We start from the raw sequence: 18,569 nt of genomic DNA on the forward strand, positions 1-18,569 counted from the left end.
GCACTGCAATGTGAACCCCTCTCTACACCTGTACTACAGTGTGAACCCCTCTCTACACCTGCACTACAGTGTGAACCCCTCTCTACACCTGCACTGCAGTGTGAACCCCTCTCTACACCTGCACTATAGTGTGAATCCCTCTACACCTGCACTGCAGTGTGAACCCCTCTCTACACCTGCACTGCAGTGTAAACCCCTCTCTACACCTGCACTACAGTGTAAACCTCTCTCTACACCTGCACTACAGTGTGAACCTCTCTACACCTGCACTATAGTGTGAACCCCTCTACACCTGCACTATAGTGTGAACCCCTCTCTACACCTGCACTACAGTGTAAACCCCTCTCTACACTGCACAGCAGTGTGAACCCCTCTCTACACCTGCACTATAGTGTGAACCCCTCTCTACACCTGCACTACCGTGTGAACCTCTCTCTACACTGCACTGCAGTGTGAACCCCTCTCTACACCTGTACTACAGTGTGAACCCCTCTCTACACCTGCACTACAGTGTGAACCTCTCTCTACACCTGCACTGCAGTGTGAACCCCTCTCTACACCGCACTGCAGTGGGAACCCCTCTCTACACCGCACTGCAGTGTGAACCCCTCTCTACACCTGCACTGCAGTGTGAACCCCTCTCTATACCTGCACTGCAATGTGAACCCCTCTCTACACCTGTACTACAGTGTGAACCCCTCTCTACACCTGCACTACAGTGTGAACCCCTCTCTACACCTGCACTGCAGTGTGAACCCCTCTCTACACCTGCACTATAGTGTGAATCCCTCTACACCTGCACTGCAGTGTGAACCCCTCTCTACACCTGCACTGCAGTGTAAACCCCTCTCTACACCTGCACTACAGTGTAAACCTCTCTCTACACCTGCACTACAGTGTGAACCTCTCTACACCTGCACTATAGTGTGAACCCCTCTACACCTGCACTATAGTGTGAACCCCTCTCTACACCTGCACTACAGTGTAAACCCCTCTCTACACTGCACAGCAGTGTGAACCCCTCTCTACACCTGCACTATAGTGTGAACCCCTCTCTACACCTGCACTACCGTGTGAACCTCTCTCTACACTGCACTGCAGTGTGAACCCCTCTCTACACCTGCACTACAGTGTGAACCCCTCTCTACACCTGCACTACAGTGTGAACCTCTCTCTACACCTGCACTGCAGTGTGAACCCCTCTCTACACCGCACTGCAGTGGGAACCCCTCTCTACACCGCACTGCAGTGTGAACCCCTCTCTACACCTGCACTGCAGTGTGAACCCTTCTCTACACCGCACTGCAGTGGGAACCCCTCTCTACACCGCACTGCAGTGGGAACCCCTCTCTACACCTGCACTGCAGTGTGAACCCCTCTCTACACCTGCACTGCAGTGTGAACCCCTCTCTACACCGCACTGCAGTGGGAACCCCTCTCTACACCGCACTGCAGTGGGAACCCCTCTCTACACCGCACTGCAGTGGGAACCCCTCTCTACACCGCACTGCAGTGGGAACCCCTCTCTACACCGCACTGCAGTGGGAACCCCTCTCTACACCTGCACTGCAGTGGGAACCCCTCTCTACACCTGCACTGCAGTGGGAACCCCTCTCTACACCGCACTGCAGTGGGAACTCCTCTCTCTCTGGTGGTCTGCTTCCTCTTCCTTCTTGACTAAATTTCATAAAAACAAAAGTTGCTAAGCAACTGAAAGCAAAGAAACATAAACCAGACAACACCATCTCCATTAAAATTAAAGGTTTAATAAGAGCGCCACTGAAGATGAGGTCTAGACCTCGTTAGACTCTGAAAACTAATTAAAGTCATTTTCACATTTAGATGAAGCATGACATGTAAAATATCAGAGTATTTGTGAAAAGCACAGTCCCTCTATGGCAAAGTGTGTAAAGGGATTTTCAAAGTGCTACAGCTCAAGGCAAGGTATTAAACTGCTAGATAAACTTGGGACTCTGATGTCATCTCCTAGAAGGCAGAAGTCCTTTTCAAGTACGGTGTGAAGTCTTTGGTTAGGAGGTCCAGAAATCCATGTGTGAGTCAAGGAGGAAGGAAGAGCCTTGCAAATGCTGAGGTTTAAAATCACATGATTTCAAATCAGGACAGACTATCCTGCTCCAAGAGCAGCATGCCCATCCATGTGCCATCTCATCCACAATGTGTACAGCCTCACCCAGCCCCTCTACATTCCGTGTGCTGGTCTAAAACAATCTTCAGGGACCTGAAGATGAGCCTGTATTTTGTGTATCTATTTTGAAAGTGCTTGTAACTTATGAAAACATTATGGCAGGTAATACACTATACCACATTTTCCTTTTTACTCATATTAGATTTCTATTCAGCAGCTGTTATTTCCCCCTTGTGAGCATTTGGAAGTTGGCCCGGGCACCTGGGCAAGAAGTCTGTGGGAAGATGCTGGAACTTTCACTCTGCATTATGTTTTAGCAGCTAAGGCATTGTTCTAAATTTGCCTAAAATGGTTACTTTAAATGATAAGAAAAGAGTTTAGTGTGTTTTTAAACCCTGGCTTAAATGGGTAGGGCAAATTATACTGCATTTTAAAATCATCGTAAAGTGACAGCAATAAACACCCAGATGGGCTTTCCCCTTAGGCACCCCTCCCTAATTCACTCCCAAGTTGCCCGGGCACCCACCAAGATAAGGCACAGTGAGGAGGAGGCAGCAGGACGGAGCCAGGTCCCAAGGAGTCCATTGGGACAGAGAGGGACACAGGTAACGGAGGACACAGCTTCAGAACCATGTGGAGTCAACACTGAGAAGGGGCTCAGAAAGCGCTTTCCAGTCACAAGGCCAAGTATCTTAGAGATGGTATCTGTTAATTATGGGCCTTAGCATTGCAAAGCCTCAACATCCTCACCCTGGTTCCTTCCACAGAACTGTGGGAGACCCAAGGGAAGGGCCAGACTTGGGCACACTGAGCTGACACTGTTGACTGTAAGGATCCCAGCAGCAGAAGGCCCACAGTAATCCACCATTATGATGAATCCTTTCCCACATTTCCATGTGGCCCCTGGAAAGGCCACTAGAGGCCCACTTATCAAGAGATGGCTCCTTGTCTTGGAGACTATTCAAGTCGGTCACACTATGGCTGGTGACACACAGGGGAGGAAGTTCAGAATCATTTGAATGATTGACCAGTCCCACAATTCCATTATTAAGTTGCCCAGCCCGGCATCCAGGGCCCAAGTCAAAGCAGAGCTGACCTCTGCACACAGCTGAGCAGAGCAGACCTGGGCTGTGCACCAGGCTCACTGCTCACGTGGTTACAGACAGCAGCCACACAGGTAGACAATGACCTCAAGAGAATGCTTTTCTTTGTCCTCAGTGTCCAGGGCAAGGGGAATTTCACTCTAGCTTTATAAAAAGTAGAGAACCCAGCCCTTAACACAAAAGATACTCATAAGACACGTCCAAAGAAACTGACATAGAACCTATGCTTAAAAAAACAGAAAAAATTAACGAGAAAAAATTTCTTCCTCAATATAACCTGCATCCCTTTCCAACCAAGGGTCCGTGCTGAATGCACTTCCATGCTCTCAGGGGTCCTGAAAGGTCTGAAGGCAGATCTACTACTGAATGGCCCAATATTCGCTAACAGCACAGAGGCCATGAGGAATTTCACTACCCACATTTTACCATGGACGATGGAGGCTGAGAGATGTGGTCTGCTCCCGGTGGAATCCACACAACTAAACCCCGCATCCATGCTCCCCAGCGGGCAGGAGGCATCCATGGAGTGGGATCCTTTCCCTGCAGTCTCTCGTCCGGAGCATCTCCTGGCTGCGCTGAGTTGCTGGGCCCGCGCTCAACAGCATGGCGGAGTGTCTAGGACACATACTTGCCTGCTGTCTCCTCTCGGGGGCACCTTCATCTCTTTGACACGGTGATGTGAAACGGATGTGGGGCTAATGTCAGACCAAATCTCCCAGTCATGACGGGCTTCTCAGAACCCTCGGGTAAGGCAAAGGCGAAAGTCTGCATCAGGCTCACAAACATCAGGAACAATTCCATCTTCGCCAGCTGCTCTCCCATACACACCCGCTTTCCTGAGTGAGATCAGAGAAGAGGGAGATTTACGAGCACGTGTCTCACTTGAGTCTGCGGAGGGTTCTAAAGTAAAATCGCCACACAAAGGTTTATCTGTCCGCACAACCAGTTCACTACTGTGCAAGAGCCCAAGCCACAGCCACCTTGCCCCTTGCCTTCCCTGTCACCTGGAGGACTAAGGGGAAGAGTCAGCTGAAAGTTTCTGGAACCTTCCATTTGCACGGAAAGGGCTTTGCGTGCCTCAGTCTAGGAACTTAAAGAAAGACTGAGGGTAGAGAAGCCCTCACACACCAGCCTAGCAGACCAGGACCTGTTGGTTCTCAGCCTGTGATATGGTAGGGGCACTTGCTGGCACTGAGCCCTGACATCCCAGACATCCCAGACCTGACACCCCAGACCTGAAACCCGGGGTTCAATGCCTGGGACCCACGTGGCAGGAGAGAGCTGAGTGTTCCAAGTTGTCCTCTGGTGTGTGCAGGGGCATCTGTCTCGCTCCCCACCACAGACACATACTAAATAAAACGTAATTTTAAAAAGTTGGGCTTAACTCCAATAGTTCCTGAACCTCCCATACTTCTCAGGCCCCAAAGAGCCTAGCCATACAGGGAGGAAGATTCCCAGTTGTAAAGAGTAAGCCCAACTGCCTCCTCCTTTCTTCTGCCTCTCTAGCGGATGGAACGGAGGGCTCAAACACGCAGGGCAAACAGTGCGCTCCGCGATGAGTCACCTCTGTCTACGGTGCTACTTTTATGTTTATTTTCTGAAGAAGAAAAAAGCTGAGTCAGCAAAGCAACCCAGGTGAGAACGGACTCCTGCAAAGCCATCTTCTGATGGTGACACCTACAATTGTGTATATATGCCTCAAACATTCGTGTGTACACACACACACACACACACACACACACACACACACACACACACGAAGTTAAAAACAAATTTAAAACCAAGGTTTCACTGACCTATCCCAAAAGGAATAAAAGTTTCTCTTTTCAAAAGTTGTCCCTGGTCATCCAGAAATCGATCAGGACAGAAGTCATCTGGCTTCTCCCAAACGGCTGGGTCTCTGTGCAGTGACCACAAGTTGGGAATGACCACTGTGCCTTTGGGAATAGTGTATCCTTGGAGGACTGCAGATGACAAACAGGAAGTCAGTGCCACGCTTCTACTATTAGTTTTCTTCCAACATCACTGTTTCAGGAGCAGTGACGCACCTACCTAACACTGTCATCGGCGAGACCACATTCTGAGGTTCCTCTTACCAACACGTTCTCCCTGCTCTACCCCAGACCCTGCCTGAGAGGGAGGGGCGGGGCCAGTGTTGAACCAGATCAGACTCTGTGAGCCAAGTCAGCCCATAAAAACTTACAATCAAGAAAACACTGAAACTGAAGTAGAACATAGGTAAGCTTTCTCCAAGATTTATATGCTCTTAAAATTTACACAGAATGTGTCTTAGTTAGGGTTACTATTATTGTAATGAAATCGCATGACCAAAGCCGACCTGGGGAGGAAAAGGGTTCATTTGGCTCACACTTCCATATCACTGTCCATCATTGAAGGAAGTCAGGACAGGAACTCAAACAGGACAGGAACCTAGAGGCCGGAGCTGATGCAGAGGCCATGGAGGGGTGCTGCTTACTGGCTTGCTTCACATGGTTTGCTCACCACCCAAAATAGGCTGGGCCTTCCCCCATCAATCACTAATTAAGAAAATGCCCTACAGCAACAGTTCTCAACCTGTGGGTCAAGACCCCTTTCACAGGGTTTGCATAAGACCATCAGAAATACCAGACATTTACATCACAATTTATAACAGTAGCAAAATTAGTTATGATGTAGCAATGAAAATAATCTCATGGCTGAGGTCACTACAACATGAGGAACTGTAATAAAGGGTCAAAACATTAGGACGGTTGAGAACCACTGCCGGACTGGCTTGTCTACATCCTGATCTTATGGAGGCAGGCATTTTCTCAGTTGAGGCTCACTGCTCTCAGATGACTTTAGCTTGTGTCAAGTTGACACAAAACTAGCCAGCACGGAACGGAACAGCCTACAGGCTTTCCTGCCCACACAATACGATGGGGAGAGCACACTAAGAAAAAGATCTGTGGGGAACTCAACACCTGCAGGCCGGGCACTTCACAGTGGATCGAACCTGCATTCTGGGCTGTCTCTAGATGCCTTAAACTTTGCCCTCCCCATCAACCTCTCTCTGCCTCCCGGAAACAGCTGCCCCTGAAGTCACAATTCTCCTGCTTCAGCCTCCCTGGGATTACAGGGGTGTGGCACCCTTCGTTATAAGGGGGGGGGGACCCCTAGAATCCGGCTGGAACATTCCAATTTTTAAATTACACTTTGGTTGCAGAATTTTAAAAACCAAAGTGGGTTAATTTAGGGAAGACTACAGGGACCACTATCAACTCCAGAATGGCTTCTGCCCAAATAGCTGACTTGGGGGACGGCAGCATGTTTTGCTAGGGTAAGTGTGCACACACCGGAGGCCAGAGGGCTCCTGGGAATGACTGCAGTGCCTGTACCAAGGAGCTTTCTGCCTGGGACACAGAGGTAGCTCTGCTGTGGCCACACCCCTCCCCACACTATGCATGCCCTCAAGGGCACACGGAGAGGCTAGGCTCCTGACTTGCCTGTTTTCTCTGAAGTCATATGAGGGATGGCTAGTGGCACTGCCATGGAAAGCCTCTGCACCTCCATGATGGTGGCTTCTGTGTACGGCATCTGGGCTTTGTCCGTGAGGGAAGGAACTCGGTCACAACCAATGACCCTCTTGATTTCTTCATGAACCTTTTCTATGCAAAAAGGAGAGAATGAAGCGCAGATAAGCCTGGGAGAGTTGAGTCAGCACTGTTCCGCAAACTTTACCCAGCATGGGTTCAATGGCCAACGGTGGCCTCATTCAGGACTGGGAGAGACAAGAAGCCACTGGGGGTGTGGTTCTGCAAGAACAGACTGTGCCAAAGAAACAGCATTCTGGACTCAGGGGTATCCAGCATTAAACTCCCATGTGACTCTCTAAGCTGTAATATCATGTGACAGTCTAAAATACCCAATGAACCCTACCTTTGGGGTTGCTGTAGTGGAGGCCATCCCTCAAAAGCCTGGGGTTGCAGGTCTGTTCCCACAGTGGTGTCATTAAGAGGGAGGAGCTTGTGGGAGGATTTAGGCTGGGGTGGGGGTGGGGGGTGAGGGGTGCCCTTGAAGAGAGTGATGCAACCCTAGAACTTCCTTCCTGGTCTTCTGCCCAGAGGAAACCCTCCCCCACAATGCACTGTCTTAGCACAGGCCCCATGGACACAGGCCACAGACCGACTCCTCAGAAACACTCGCCAAAACACTTCTCTCTCGTCAGCTGATTAGCAACCACACTCTGTCCCAGCACTGAAAAGCTGGCTAACATGGCATGCTCACATACATGTGCTCCTCACCAACCTGGCGCTTTGATACTCAAAAACTTCATGTAATAATAAAGCTACTGTTTTAAGCAACTAAGTTTGGGGATAATCTGTTGCTTAGTAATAGCTAGTTAAAATAGGTAGCCATAAGAATGACTATGGTAAGAAAAAAAAATGGACCCTTGAAGTTCACAACTCTGTCCCCTGGTGCCTTATAAATGTGAAACTTTCCATGGTGTCTTTGTCTGTTTACAGAAAACTTGAAGCTGGGTGCTGATTTATAAAGAAACAGCCCCCAGATTTGGAAGACTCAAGTCCAAGAGCAGCAGCCACTATCTGGTTACATCAAAGCATGGCAGACAGTGCAGCGAGAGCATGTGAGAGGGAGTGGTCACATGGCAAACAGAAATCCAGAGGGACTTGGGGGCCAAGGCTGCTCCTTTTGCAATAACCCATCTCATGGGAACTAACTAGGGCCAGTATGAACGACATTATCCTGTTGGAGGCTGTGAGAGATGGCATGGGAAAGGAATTCGGCCATGCTTTTCTGTTTCTTCCTTCATATACTTGAACTCCTCAAAATTCCTGTCTCCAGATTAAGCTTTCTCAAGCTCCTGTGACTACCTACCTTGCTCTAGGTATCTCAAGGTTCTACCTCCTCAATATGACAGCACCAAGGGCCAACCTTCTAGCACATGAACCTTTGGGGGACACCTTCAAATCATAGCCACTGATAGTTCATAGCAGAAGGGACTATATGACCCGGTTAATTAAGGATGTAAACATGGGGAACACATCCTGTGCTATTTGGCGTATCCCCATCTAAGCATAGTTATACACTATGGAGTAACACTTCCGTCAGTCACAGACCACATAAACAAGTGTGGTCCTATAAGATTATGTTGCCTAGTAACACCATGGTTACATTAGCTTAAGTGTACTCTGTGACGGTTGCATAATGATGAAATCATCTAATGTCATATTCTCAGAACATGAACCCACTACTAAGCAGCATGGGTTTTTAAATCAGATAGCCTTCCCCAGCCAAGGAGATGTGAATATGGAAGCATGGTCAGAGCGCTGCAGCCTCGCTGACTCTGACGATGGAGAAGAGGGCCACAGGTCCAAACAAGCAAGGAAATGAATTTTCCTCCGGGCCTCCAGAGAGGGACACAGCCGGGCCAACAGCCCAGGTCCTTAGTCCAGGGAAGCACACGCCACACCTCTGATCTAAACGCTCAGAGCGAATTCGGGTTGGTTTAAGTGACTAGGCTGGTGGTGGTTAGTTACAGCCGAAGAAGCAGCCAATCTACCATGCTCTCCTGCTTGTCCACTATTTCCTGCCTCTGCCACTTGCTGTCACCCGGCTGATGTGCTGGCACCAGCTGTGACTTCCGCTGACGCTTTTGGGCTTGTGTCCTCGCCATCTTCAGAACAAGGTGGAAAGGTTCAGATGAGCATTTGCACAGCCCTAAGACACCCTACTTCTCTCATGGTCCTTCACTTTCACAGACTTCACCGGGAACTGGACTATGGAGATTGAAGCAGGGTGAGCAAGCTACGGCCCTGGTCCCTCTAGAAGCTTGAGGCTTTGCTGTCCGCATCTTACGCTCCCTATAAAATGCAAGTGTTGATTTTGCTTTCCACCCTGGAAACCTGAGTGCCCGGAGTTAGCAGATCACAGGGGTTGCTACCTGGTTTAAATACCCTGCCTTGACCCTGAGGGAAGGACAAATCTCCCAATTACCCTGCACGTCAGGGTTCAGTGACATATACAGCAGACACCAGAGCAAAGAGTTGGTCGTGGTGTCGGTGCCGGCAATGAAGAGGTCCCCGATGATGTAGAAGAGGTAGTCCTCATCGAAGCTGCTGCTGCTGCTGCTGCTCCTCTCCTCCTCCACGTGCAGAAGGTACATGTCGATGAAGTCCTGAGGGTTGCTGGCATCCAGAGACCCCTGATGCGCTTTGATGATGTTTTTCAGGAAGCAGGTTATGTCCCTTTCAATCTGCCTTAGTTCCTTGCACGGCCCAAAGGGGAGGTAGTAAAACCAGGGGCATATGTTGATCAGGAAGAGCTGGCTGTGCAAGCAGATTTCCAAGCCTCGAGACATGAAATCCAGCACCTTCTTAAACTCCTTGTTGGTATAATCGAAGCGTTGGCCGAAGCACAGGGAACAGATGATGTTAGAGACAGCATTACTGATGACTGGGAAGGGATTGAAGGGGGCGTCTCCGTGTTTTTCCATTTCTGCTTTTACATACTGGAACTCCTCAATAATCTTGGGCTCCAGGCTAAGCTTTCCCAAACCAAAATGACGAAGGGTCGAATGGGAGAATTTCCTCTGCTGTTTCCAGATTGGACCATAGTGTGCAAACACAATCCCTGTAACGGACAGAGAGGAAGGTGAGATCAGGGCCTGGGAACAGCAAACAGGACCGAACGTGAGGTATATTCTGTATTTTCAAGTCTCCAGGCCAAAGTTCCTATGCAGATAAAGACAATCAGTTAAGTGTCTTTATAAAGACATTTGTTTCCAATAAATGCTGAGTCTAAGTTAGGATCGCGTGCTAGAAAGTTGTTATTATTTATTGTAACTTCTGCTAAAATGAAAAGCAACGAGTTTTGATGCCTAAAATTATTGTGCACTTAAATATCTTTATGTGCCACAACAGTAGATTCAGCTTAGAAAACCTTTCTAACAAAAGGCCCCCATACTTGTGGCAGGCTTTCTTGTGAGCCGCCAACCAGCTCCCAAATCGTGACACCGAGACTTCTGATTAATTATGAATGCTCAGCCTCATTTCATGCTTGTCCCACTAGCTCTTTCAACTTACTATAGCCTGTTTCTCTTTTTTGCTGCGGGCCTTTTTTACCTTTCTTTCAAACTGTATGTCCCACTCCATGTCTGGATGGCTGGTGGCTGCCTCGCTGGCTGGCCCTAGGCATCTCCCTTGTTCTCTTCTCTCTCTCTGACTGACAGCCCTGCCTATCCCTCTACTGCCTAGCTACCAGCTGTTCAGATTTTTATTAGACCCATCAGGTGCCCTAGGCGAGCAAAGCAACACATCTTTACATCGTTGAACAAATGCAGCATAGACAAATGGAACATGGCTTTGTCTAATTAAAGTAACATTCCACAACACATACTCAAAATGCCATATTCTAAACACTGAACAGAAGGATAACTACAGTACCAGACAGACTCAAAAGCAGAAAGCACCCTTCTGCTTTCCACGCAAACCCCAGCTTCTGCACAGTGCTGAGCACACAGCAGGCGCTCGCTAAAGTGTTAGCTGAAGAAATGAACACCCCATCTGGGACTGAACCATGGGCGTGGAAACACAGGATCTAGTAAATGTTAAATAATCAAAATGTAGGCTGATGGCAAAAACAAACAAAAAAAAAATAAAAAATAAATATAAAACAAACTCAGAAGCATCTGAACTCAAGAGCTGCATCCTGCCAGATGGTGGTGGCGCACACCTTTAATCCCAGCACTTAGGAGGCAGAGGCAGGTGGATCTCAGTGAGTTCAAGGGTAGCCTGGTCTACAGGGTGGATTCCAGGAAAGCCAGGACTGTTACACAGAGAAACCCTATCTAAGAAAGAGAAAGAGAGAAAGAGAGAAAGAGAGAAAGAGAGAGAGAGAGAGAGAGAGAGAGAGAGCGAGCGAGAGAGAGCGCTGTATCCTATTTGATCCTAACATGTATTAACATGGTACCCACTATGGAACCCAACAGAACTGCTCCTAGATGGACCAACTATTATCAAATGTTTCTTAATTTCCAGCTACCCACTTCATCCTCTAGTTTCCATAATGTCCTCTATCATCTCAGCCAATTCTCCTTCCTGTGGGGAGCAGATGAAATCCTGAACAAATGTGTGTTGTTGACATGAGCATGACCATGTTAAGGACTGCAATGGCTCAGACTAAGGAACAGCAAAGCCCCCCAAACACAAGCTAGGACCAAGTGTTGAAACACATGAGCCTGTTGGGGGGAGGGACTCATTCAAACCACCAACACCATGTTCTGAATCCTTAGCATGTGGTGTGCAGGAGCCAAGTGCAAATGAAATACTGACCTGGTTAGTTGCTGAGTTCTTTCCATTCTAAGTACCTCTACAAAGTGTCTGTCAAGAGTTCAGCTCAGTAGTACAGTGCACAGCTACCATGCACAAAGCCCTGGATTCAACCCCCAGCAATGGGAAAAGAGAAGCATTTCAATACAAACATCTATGTAGACAAATGCATGCTTGAATAGGGACTACCTCCAAATTTTACAGACATCACTAAGGCATGATGAGGCATAAAATATGGATATCTGCACATGAACAGACATTGTCAAGTTACTGTTAAAATATGGATATCTGCACATGAATAGACATTGTCAAGTTGCTGTTCGTAGTAGATTAAGAGCAGAGCAAAAGTACATCCACAGGTATATGAATATCAGTTTCAAGCAGTGGCCATCACTTGATACTGTTTTATTTTTGCCACTAGGGGGCTGAAACGTACCTCCTGTGATTTTCATTCACATTTCTGTGATCATCAGTGTAGGTCACTGATGGGTTTCTTACTTCACACTTCACACCAGTGTGGATATTTTCTGCCTATATATTTAAAATACATAGTTAACCCCTTTCACCATCTGATTTTTTTTGATAAACGTAAGTTTTCAATTTAACGATATCTTGTGTAGGGGGCTGGGGAGATGGCTCAGAGGTTAAGAGCACTGGCTTTTCTTCCAGAGGTCCAGAGTTCAATTCCCAACAACCACATGGTGGCTCACAACCATCTGTAATGACCTCTGGTGCCCGCTTCTGGCATGAACACTTTAAACATAATAAATAAATCTTTTTTATAAAGAAGGATATCGGGCCGGGCGGCGGTGGCGCACACCTGTAATCCCAGCACTCGGGAGGCAGAGCCAGGTGGATCTCTGTGAGTTTGAGGCCAGCCTGGTCTACAGAGTGAGTTCCAAGAAAGGCACAAAGCTACACAGAGAAACCCTGTCTTGAAAAACCAAAAAAAAAAAAAAAAAAAAAAAAAAGATATCAGGCTGGAGAGAAGGCTCAGAGGTTAAGAACACTGGCTGTTCTTCCAGAGGTCCTGAGTTCAATTCCCAGCAACCATATGGTGGCTCACAACCATCTGTAATGAGATCTAGTGCTCCATTCTGGCCTGTGGGGATGCACACAGACAGAACATTGTATATATAATAAATAAATAAATCTTTTTTTTAAAAGGATACCATGTGTAAATTTTTAAAATTTCTATGTATCTACTATGTGTGTGCAGATGACCGTGGAAGCCAGAGAGGGCACTGGATTCCAGGCAGCTGAAGTTATAGTAGTTGTGAACTGCCTGACATGGGTGCTAGATCTGAACTTGGGTTCTCTGAAGGAATATCAAGTGCTCCTAACCACTGAGCCACCTGTCCAGTCCACATGTGTATATTTTTTTAAAGATAGGGCGTCACTTTGAAGTTCACACTAGCCTTGAAGTTGTGACAATCCTCCTGCCTCAGCCTCCCAACTTCAAAACTATAGGTGTGTGTCACTGTGTCTGCCTAGCAACCTTTTCCTTTTGATCTGTGCTGTGTGTCTTATTTTAGAAATCCCTTCCTACCAGGAATTAAAAAACACACCATTTTCTTAGACAATTTTTACTTTTTAAACTTTTACTTTGAAAACAGATTTCTGGTTTGTTTTTGTTTTTTTTGTTTTTTCCAGACAGAGTTTCTCTGTGTAGCTTTGCGCTTTTCCTGGATCTCGTTCTGTAGACCAAGCTGGCCTTGAACTCACAAAAGATCCACCTGCCTCTGCCTCCCTCCCGAGTGCTGGGATTATAGGCGTGCACCACCACCGCCCAGCTCAGATTTCTGGTTTTTTTTTTATTTATTTTTATTTTATGTCTATGTATGCTTTGCCTGAATGTATGTTTGTGCACCATGCGTGTGCTGGGTGCCTACCAAGACCAGAAGAGGGTGTTAAAAGTTACAGATGGCTATGAGCTGCCATGTGGGTACTGGGAACTGAACCAAGGACCTCTGGAAGAATAGCAAGCACTCTTAATCGCTGAGCCACTTCCCCAGTGCCTAGATTTTGATTGACTTCATGTTTAATTCTCTATAATTTACCGACAATTCCTATACATGAAGTATCAATACAAGTTGGTGTGTTTTGTTTTGTTTTGTTTTGTTTCTGTACAGATGTGGGGGCGGTAACATGTGTGGGCAGGTGCATGAGGAGGCTGCTCCTGCCTCAGTGTCCTGTTCTGTGACTTTCTGCCTCAGTCCATTGACTATCTCTTATTGCATCTGGAACTTACTAAGCTGGTAGCCTGCTGCAGGATAGTTGAACACACTATGTGAAATGCAACTTCTGATCAGTTTAAGAAAGAGCTGAATGGCCAATAGCTAGGCCAAAGACAATAGGCAGGACTTCTGGAGAGAGACAGGAACTCTGGGAGGAACCTAAGGCGCAGGGAATTTGCCAGAGAGAAGCAGAGGGAGTTGGATGTACAGTATGGAGGAGAGGTTGTGAGCCATGTAGCAGAATGTAGATTAGTATAAAGGGGTTAATTTAAGTTATAAGAGCAAGCTGGGAACAAGACTAAGCTAAAGCCAAGCCTTCATAATTAATAAGAAGTCCCCATGTCATCTGAGAACTGGCAGTTCAAAGAAAGTTTCAACTACAGTAGCCAGAAAGCCAAAGTGATTCTCCTGTCTCAGTATCTGGAGCACAATTCAGAAACCAGTTCTGTTCACTGTGGCCTATGGCTATGAAGTCAAGGAGCTGCCACCTAAATTGGATGAGGGGTGTAGAGAAGATTGGAGGTTAGAGTTAACATACTTTCCTTGTCTTCCTTCACTAGAAACCAGATTAGTTGGGTGTTCTTGATCTAAATCTCATCCAGAGTAAACTTCTAAAGACTCCTGTCTTCATCTAGAAGCATCGCACAGCGGCTGTCATATGTCCTCTGCCTTGAACCCATCTCTAGCCAAGAGGCCAATAAGAGGCAGTGTAACCCAGAGCATTCATTTCTTATCTCTGCAGAGGCAGGAGTGTCTTATGAGCAAGAACTAAGTGCACTTTATATAGCATTCAAATTCTGCCGGTCTTAGCCCAATGCTCACTTCTGCCTCCTTGGATTACAGGTGCCTCCAACTCCAGAGCCTTTCTGAGGCCCTGCAGGGGGAGTTTCCACAGGAAAGTGAGGAATCGGGGTGAGGGAGGGCATGTCAAAGTGTGAACTCAGGGGCCACCCTCCTGAACGGAAGTGTATTCGGCATCCACAATGAAGTAAAATGATGGCTTCAGCCTTGTACTTCAGTGTCTAAAGACAGAATACAGGACTGGCAGATACACCTCAGAGTCTGCAGAGGGAGATACACAAGGGGTAATGGGAACAGAGCAGAAATCGCAGGGCATAGAAAACAGGCTATCTTGAAATACTCCGTCCCTCCCCCAATATTCTTTTAATCTCAGGCAAGTTCTTAAGACGTGGGCAGACAGCAGCCATGTTCTTTGTGAAAATATCTAGAGAGGCTATGAACTAACATATCCAGTTCAGCAGGCCCTAGCGTGGCTTCTGGACTTTCTTAAAGAAAAACATTCAAGACACCCCAAGACCACGTTCTCAGCACAAAGGAGATTGATTTGCCCCAGAGGGACAGAGGGCAGGGATAAGAGACAAAGAGAGGAGACAGAGGACAAAGGAGATGGGGAGGGGGTATCTGTGGGGGAGCGATGACCAAGGACTGTCTCTGGATAGAGATGGCAGATGTGACCCACAGGCAAATGGCAGTTTATGAAGGTAAAGGGGGAAACCTGGTGTTAAGAATGAGTTGGTTAATTCTGATTGGGCATATTAATTAAGGTGGCTTTTGATTGCTGAACTTCAATACTTTGATATCTGGACTTTGGTAGTCAACCCCAGGAGGAGGAAGTGGCCAAATCAGGGACTGGTCATTGGTGGCTAACTTTAGGAATGTAATCTAATGGTTTCTAGGAAAGCAGAGGGAATGGGGAAGAAGGGCAAGACCGGCCAGAGCCATATTTGCCATTTGCCATGTTCAGGTTGGCTAGAGTCCCTTCACTGGGTGAAAAGAATTTTCTTTTTCTAACAGGGCCAACGTTTAGACATGTTGGAGTCACAGGCCTATGAATGAGGTGGCCTCGCGTGGGACAGAGAAGGATGGCTCCCAGGAGGGTGGCCCCTGATTTCACACTTTGGTATCCCCTCCCTCACCCCGACTCCTAACTTTCCCATGGGTCTCCCACTTTGATCTCGCTCTAGAAACCGCACAGGCACACACACACAGCGCAGTGCAGGACGCAGGTGGCCACCTGCCCGCCCCAGCCATCCCGGGTCCGGAGCCCGCGGTGTGCTCACCCTTCTCCTTGGTCATGATGGAGATGAGTGGCAACCGCGGGCGGTCACTGAACACTTCGGCCTGCTGCACCAGCGCCTCGCGCACGCTGCGGAAGTCGCTGAGGACCACCAACAGACTGTGGCCGATGAATAAGCTGAAGACGTTGCCGTAGACACTGGCCAGCTTGGCCAGGCGCAAGTGGAAGGCCATGGTGTCTGTCTGGCCGCCCGGGCCCAGCCAGAACTGCCGCCGCAGGAAGCGCGGCACCAGCAAGTGTCCCACGTTACCCACGAGTGGCCGGGGTGTGGGCCCCGGAGGGATGCCGCATGCGCGCTGCCACCGCAGCCAGACCCAGCCCAGCAGTACCGCCAGCCCGCTAAGCAGCAGCGCGCCTCCCGCCGCCCACAAGTGCAGCCCAGCTCCCGGCTGCTCCCCAGCCGCGGGCTGCGGATCCCCGGGAGAGGACATGCTCTCGGTGTCAGCGTCTAGCTCGGCAGCAGACGCACCGACGCCCGCCCCAGTCGCCGGCAGCATGGCTCGAAGGTCAGGGGCGGAGTAGAGCAAGGCGCGCTCTTCGGATTGGCTGTGCTGCGTGCCCCTCTCCGCATCCTCCAATCAGCTGCTCCTACGTTAGGGGCGGGGCCGTCTTACCAGACAGCTGGTAGAGGGTGGTGAGTGGAGGCCTGGGGCAACAGAGTTGAGCTGTCCTGAACGTTTGTTGTTGTTGTTTGTTGTTTGTTTTGTTTGTTTTGTCACTGTGGTGCGCTAGCAGCAGAAGGCTCCTCGGCAGAGTGAGAGCTTTCTGTGAGTTTCTGCGTGTGACTTGATTATACCAAAACACTCACAGGCTGGGAAGGCTGACAACTTTATCATTGGCATTGGAGCAGACCTGAGATGCTGATTACAATTAAAAAAAAAATGTGATTTGTGGATATTCCAACAATATGGCCCTTGAATCTGCTCTGGTGATGGCTTCTGAGTCCTTTACCTTCCTGTTATTTACAGGCCTGATGCTGTGGTTTCTCTTGGTTAGGTTAGCTCTAGAACTGTCTGGTAGGATCAATTTTTATTTCTATTTTGATGGCCTAGAACTCGCCATGTTGCCTCTGCCTCCAGAATTCGGGTATTAAAGGCATATGCTACCATGCTTGGCCGAAGTTGAACCAATTTTTCTAGCTCTTGATTTTGCGATGCTGGGGATCAAATCCTGGGCCTTGTTCACTTGTTCATACTAGGGAAGTGCTCCATCTCTGATCCATGTCTCCGGTTCCTGTGTTAGACCACACACACACACACACACACACACACACACACACACACACACACACACAATTTGAACACTATAGTGCTTTATAAAATGACCAAAACATGGCAACTTCTTTTTATAACATGGGTTTTTTTCTACCAACAAGTGGAATAAGCTAAAGTTCAAGCCTACTGTTTTCATACTATTTTGACATATTTTGTAAAGTATACAGATACTTTCTTCCTTCTCCCCAAACTAAAAAAGCCAACCTTGCATTTCCTGTAATTAACCATTATCAGATTCCTTTTCTTTTTGTAGCTTTAAAAGAAAAGATTTCTTAGTTAAGTTAAAGACATTAAAATCATAAGTATTATTTTGTTTTCTTGTGAGTGGGTCTCACTATGTGATGGGCTTGTAACTCATAATCAATCCAGCCTTAAATATGGTAGTCTTCCTCATTTGGCCTCCCAAATGCTGCGGTTGCAGGAAGGCAACACCACACCTAGAAGAGCATTTTAACTTTTCAACTGTTTGTTGCCAGGTACTGTCTTCAACATGTTATTTCCTCTCTTGACACCTTTCTTTCCGAACATGTGCCGCTTCTATCTTTATAGGAAAGCTCAATTCGCAAATCATTTTAAACAGTTCAGTCCTTTTTTAATGGCAGAGCAGGGAATCTACTGGACACATTTGTTTGCCTTATCTTCTGCCACTGCCCTGCTACCAAACACTCGGTCTGCTTTGATTTCAGAGTTAAGATACCCCTTCCAATCCTTGCACAACTTTGTGCACATAAAACTGGACTCTGTTACTTTTGAAATTCTGCCTTCCATGGAGATTTAAGTCTCTGCAGGGGGTTCTTCCCTCCACTGCCCCTAGAACCATCACAGTGCATATATGCAACTAGATCTAGAGGGTGATTGAAGCCTGACCTGATTCAACAACCAACAGCCTCCCTCTTGTGTGAGATACAACTGCACTCAGGACATTCCTAAATATCCTCTTACTTTGGTTAATAGCTGTGTAGGGCAGATAGAAAGTGTTATGTGCTGAGATATAACTGAATGCCCCAATTCCTCAGAATATGACCCTCATGTCTAGGAGGGATTGTATCAGATATAATTAAATTAAAATGAGGCTATGTGAGTGGACCTAAGGTCAAGTGGTCATAGTCTCCATAGTCATACTGGAGACTTTGACGGGACTAGGGCCCAGAAGAAAGGCCATATGCTGACCCAGCAAAAGGCAACATCAGCCTCAGAAGCTGGCCCTGGAAATAATTTGATCTTGAATTCTTGTCTCCAGAACCATGGGAAGTAAATTCCTGCTGTCGAGCTACCCTATCTAAAGCCCTTGGTGGCAATTTTGTAAACTAATACAAAAGACCACAGTGTTCTTCCTAACACTGGGAACCATTTAAAACATCAAGTATAACTTATTCAGCTT

General features: G+C 47.6%; 1 protein-coding gene across 1 annotated transcript; it reads right to left on the minus strand.

Annotated features, from left to right (window-relative positions):
• Positions 1–1,746: 1,746 nt before the first annotated feature.
• Positions 1,747–16,414, minus strand: LOC118586043 (cytochrome P450 2U1). Its single transcript, XM_036191121.1, has 5 exons — positions 15,898–16,414; positions 9,247–9,882; positions 6,735–6,896; positions 5,046–5,213; positions 1,747–4,085 (listed from the first exon to the last, which is right to left on the minus strand). The coding sequence occupies exons 1-5, from the start codon at positions 16,409–16,411 to the stop codon at positions 3,907–3,909; spliced, it is 1,659 nt and encodes a 552-aa protein (XP_036047014.1). The 5' UTR covers positions 16,412–16,414; the 3' UTR covers positions 1,747–3,906.
• Positions 16,415–18,569: the final 2,155 nt, after the last annotated feature.

This window comes from Onychomys torridus, chromosome 6 (assembly GCF_903995425.1).
Source record: "Onychomys torridus chromosome 6, mOncTor1.1, whole genome shotgun sequence".
Classification (NCBI taxonomy): Eukaryota; Metazoa; Chordata; class Mammalia; order Rodentia; family Cricetidae; genus Onychomys; species Onychomys torridus.